The sequence below is a fragment of the Microtus ochrogaster genome, linkage group LG8 (assembly GCF_000317375.1).
Source record: "Microtus ochrogaster isolate Prairie Vole_2 linkage group LG8, MicOch1.0, whole genome shotgun sequence".
Lineage (NCBI taxonomy): Eukaryota > Metazoa > Chordata > Mammalia > Rodentia > Cricetidae > Microtus > Microtus ochrogaster.
This window is the reverse complement of record NC_022033.1, coordinates 22,066,130-22,070,948: the sequence shown is the minus strand read 5'-3', so window position 1 is coordinate 22,070,948 and position 4,819 is coordinate 22,066,130. Positions and strand designations below refer to the sequence as shown.

Below are 4,819 nucleotides of genomic sequence, written 5' to 3'. Positions count from 1 at the left end.
GTCTCGAACTCACAGAGATCTGCCTGCCTCTGCCTCCCAAGTGCTAGGATTAAAGGCGTATGCCACCACCGCCCAGCTGGATAATGTTCTTAAAACCAGATTGACTTTGAGGGTGGTAGCGGTGAGAGCGACAATTTTGTTTGCTTTTGCCACTGAAGATTAAACCCACACTCAGCCATCTCCTCTCCTGAGTTACAGCCCTACACCCAACGATTGGACTCTGCAGCTTCTGTTTCTCCAGTTAATTTTCTTCAGTGTTACTGAAGCCCATCCTTTGTTTCTCTTTCTGAGCAAAGGTTTCATTCACAATCTTCCTGCCGCGGCCTGAGGGCTGTGATTTCAGACCTGGGCATGATTCCTGCTTTGGTTTTGTGCCTTCTTGACAACCACTCCGCCACCCAGCTTTGAACCCCAGCCCTTCCCTTGTTATTTGTATGATTGGGATCAAATCCAGGGCCTTTATTGATGTTAGACAAGCAATCTGTGTGCTATATATAAAAACCTAGGATTTTGTTTTGTTTTGTTTTTTGAGACAGGGTTTCTCTGTGTAACAGTCCTGGCTGTCCTGAACTAGCTCGTGTAGTCCAGGCTGACCCTGAACTCACAGAGATCCACCTGCCTCTGGGATCAAAGGCTTGCCCCGCCAGGACTGCATTTTGAAAACATTCCAGTCTGGGTGGTGGCCTTGCACATCCTTAATCCCAGCATATAGGAGGCAGAGGGAGTCTGATGCCTGTGAGTTTGAGGCCAGCCTGGTCTACAGAGTGAGTTCCAGGACAGCCAAGGCTATACAAAGGAACACTGTCTCAAAATACAAACAAACAAACAAAACCTGAAAAACAAGAAGCCAGGGAGTTCTCCTTCCTTCCTTTGTAAAATCTACATCCTCCTTGAACCTGGGTTTCGGCAGCTTGCGTACAGAGGAGACAGTACAGTACAGTTCCTAGGCAGCATTTGTCTGCAGCAGCCCGTACCTCATTTCCCGGAGGCGTTTCACATGATGAATGCATTTCTCCACGGTGTAGTCCACCTCCTCCTCAGTAGTGAAGCGGCCAATGCCGAACCTAAGAGAACACAGAAGAGCTCTCTACCTGACCCCAGGGTTGGTTTGGTTTTCTTTTTTGGCCAATACTCACTGAGGACCTACTAAACAACAGATAAAGGGGGATGCCATTGGTTCAGTGGGTAGAGTGCTTGCCTAACACACATGTGCGGGGTTCAATTCCTGATTGCTTAAACAGGGGAGGTGACTTCTGTGACTCCAGCACTTGGGAGGCAGAGGCAAAACAATCAAGGTCATCCTCCGGAGGCAGAGTGGGTAGGAAACCAGCTGGGCTCTGGGAAAGCTACTGGCTCAAAGGAAGAGGAAAAAGAGCGCAGACCTACCTTCTAGGTAAAAGCTTCCTAGAGCACAGCTGGGATCAGAATCAACTGAGAAGTTTCCTACACTTACCCCAGATGTGGTGGGCAGAGGATCTGAGCATGGGACTCAGACATCATCTTCACCAATATTCAAGAAAGGGGCAGGGAGATAGCTCGAAGAAAGCTTGCCTATCATGTATGATTCTCCAAAATGCATAAACCAGGCATGGGGGCACACACTTGTAATCTCAGCTCTCTGGAGCTGGAGTTGGGAGGGGCGAACACAGATGCTGCAGCAGCTCAAGGCACTGACCTGATAGAAGAGTGTGCTAAATCCTCATCAGTGCCGATTGCTCTGAGCACGTAGGAGGGTTCCAGTGATGCAGAAGTGCAGGCACTAAGGAGGGAGACATGAACCTTTAGCCCATAGGACATAGCCAGAGTCACCCCTCCCAGGGCCTTGGAATCACACCACAGGGACAGAGCAATGTCATTGGCCTGATGATGCCCTGTACATCTTGGAATGTAAACCCAGCCCCTCGGTACCTATAGTAGTTAACTTTCTTGAGCAAGGACACTGTCAAGAGGTGAAAGAGCGTGTCAGATCCATGCACTTGATCTGACAAAAGAGCCAGAGAAACTTCTGCATCTAGAGCAGAAAACACAATGTGTGTCTGGCTTACAAATAGCTTGTTTAACACTGTAAAGACACATACATCTTCAGGCAAGCATAATGGCGCACACCTTTAATCCCACCACTCAGGAAGCAGAGGCAGGAGTATCTATGTGAGGTTGAGGACAGTTTGGTCTATACAGAGAGTTTCAGGGCAGCCAGGGATACATAGAGAGATCCTGTCTCAAGACAAAGAAGATACAAACATATTCTAGGTCTTAAAGTCCTCCAAGAGAGACCAGACAGAATGGTGAACGTCAGCCCTCGGCTGGTAGCTAAAAAGTGACCTTTACCACCGTCAGGAAGCTTAGTGACATGTAGGGTACTCAGCAGACAAGCTAACTACCTGGTACGACTCACCTCCCTGAGGACAAAGCAACATCCTTGAGTGCCATCAGCAGACTCTCCCCTTCCACGTACGCAAAGGAGAGGTTGATACAGCCTGAAGAAGAGAGAACACGAGGATGGCTCTGGGTCTCAGCCTCTGCCAGAACAGAGTGTGAGAGCTGGAGACAGAGCTGGGGTAGACACGCCTGGCTTCGTGAAAGAGGCGAGTTCAGACAAAACAAAACAGAACAGAACAAACGAACAAAACAAACTTTTTTAGCTAAAATAAATTTTTTTAAAAAAACAAAACCAGGGGCTGGAGAGATGGCTCAGAGGCTAAGAGACTGCTCTTCTGGAGGGCCTAAATTCAAATCCCAGCAACCACATGGTGGCTCACAACCATCTGTAATGAGCTCTGGCGCCCTCTTTTGGCCTGCAGGCATACATGGAGGCTGAACACTGTGTACACAACAAATAAATAAATCTTTAAAACAAACAAACAAACCAGAATTGTGGGGCTGAGGAGGGGCCACCAGGATGGCTCAGCAGCTGACACCCTTGCTACACAAGCTTGATGACCTGAGTTCTATCTCTCTAACCCATATAAGAATGGAATGAAAGCCGGGTGGTGGTGGCGCAGGCCTTTAATCCCAGCACTCAGGAGGCAGAGGCAGGTGGATCTCTGTGAGTTCGAGACCAGCCTGGTCTACAAGAGCTAGTTCCAGGACAGGCTCCAAAACCACAGAGAAACCCTGTCTCGAAAAAAACCAAAAAACAAAAAACAAAAAAAAAAGAATGGAATGAGAGAACTGACTCCACAAAGTTGCCCTCTGACCTCCCCAAGTACACTGTGGTAGGCATCCCCCTTGCACACATAATAAATAAAATTTAAGAAGGAAAACAGAATACAGATTGAAAGGGTATATCCATACCAGGGTAATGCTGTTTGGGGTCCCCGTTCATCACCACATCTGGAAGGCTGCTCATTATCTTCTGTACCAGCCGCTCTGCTAACTTAGAGATTCTCTTGTGGTCATACTAAGGAGCAGGTAGGAGAGAAGTAAGTACAGTGCCCACCAGCCAGCTCGGCGACAAGGAATTCCAGAAGCCCTTCTCTACCCAGAAGAGCTGTGCGCCACACAGGCCCTTCTAATGGTTGGTATATGGGGAGACAGCTGCATCTCCAGCACTGTCTGGTATACAAAAGGTTAGCAGGAGCTGAACACAAGGTTCTAACAACCCAGAGAAAGATGGACTGGCCAAGTGGTGGTGGCTCACACTTTTAATCCCAGCACTCGGGAGTCAGGCAGATCTCTGAGTTCGAGGCCAACCCAGTCTACAAGCTCTAGTTCTAGGACAGGCTCCAAAGCTACAGAGAAACCCTGTCTCGGAAAAAAAAAAAAAGAAAGATGGACTGGTAAGTACAAGCGGGACGTGTGTGGGTTTTCAATCACCTCCTTGAGAACCAGGGGCTGTGGGACCTTGACAAGGCAGGTTTTTATTTAACTGTGTCCGTGCACACAGATTTACTTACAGGGACTGAGCCCAAGGCCTTGCACACCCCAGGGAAGCACTCTACTGCTGACCCAGCACTTTACTTTCAGTTCTGATCCAGTCTTGCTATGTAGTCCAGGCTAATCTTGAACTGAAAATTCTCCTGCCTCAGGCTCCTAAGCAGCTAGGATTACAAGGAAAAGATGCCACACTTGGTTCAAAGACAGATTTCCTCAGACTTCCTCTTCCAGCAGAGATTGGCCTCAGATTGGCCTCAGCAATGCTGAGATGTTTCTGAATGGAAGATCCTGTCCAGGGGGATATTCTGAGGGGGAACTACTGCTCTCTCCAGTACCTACCTCCATCTCCTGTTGCGCCAACTCACAGGCAGCTCCCAGCCCCACCACCAAGGGTGTGGGCACTGTCCCAGACCGCATACCCCGCTCCTGCCCGCCGCCACTCTGTAGGGCCTCCACACGCACCCGGGGCCTACGCCGGATATAGATAGCACCAACCCCTTGAATAAAAAGTTGTTAGAAAAAAAGAGAGACACAGGTTAAGCAAAATATTACTTTCTAAAGAAATTAAAATATTATTTCAAATTTTACAGCTAACTTTACCTAAATAAACAAATTAAAAGAACTGGGCAGTGGTGGTGCACGCCTTTTATCTGAGTACTCAGGAGGCAGAGGCCAGCCTGGTCTACAGAGCAAGTTCCAGGACAGCCAGGACTACACAAAGAAACCTTGTCTCAAAAATCAAAAAAACAAACAAAAAATTAAGAAAAAAAATGGAAAAAGCTACTATTTAGCAAAAATATTTAACATAAATTATGTTACCACAGGAATAATGACCAAGATTATTTTGATCAACTCCCTACCACGCAACAGAGGATTCTTCTTACTTATTCTAATTAATTAAAAAAATTTTATGTTGGGCTGGAAGATGGCTCAGAGGTTAAGA

General features: G+C 47.5%; 1 protein-coding gene across 1 annotated transcript in view; it reads right to left on the bottom strand.

Annotated features, from left to right (window-relative positions):
* The window catches only part of Nfs1 (NFS1, cysteine desulfurase), a 23,734-nt gene that overhangs the window by 1,459 nt on the left and 17,456 nt on the right, over window positions 1-4,819 (bottom strand). The window contains exons 8-12 of the mRNA XM_005363057.3: window positions 4,216-4,373; window positions 3,295-3,400; window positions 2,396-2,477; window positions 1,676-1,759; window positions 975-1,064 (exon numbers count right to left, since the gene is read on the bottom strand). Of these exons, the coding sequence (XP_005363114.1) occupies window positions 975-1,064; window positions 1,676-1,759; window positions 2,396-2,477; window positions 3,295-3,400; window positions 4,216-4,373 (520 nt within the window). The remainder of the gene's footprint in view (window positions 1-974; window positions 1,065-1,675; window positions 1,760-2,395; window positions 2,478-3,294; window positions 3,401-4,215; window positions 4,374-4,819) is intronic.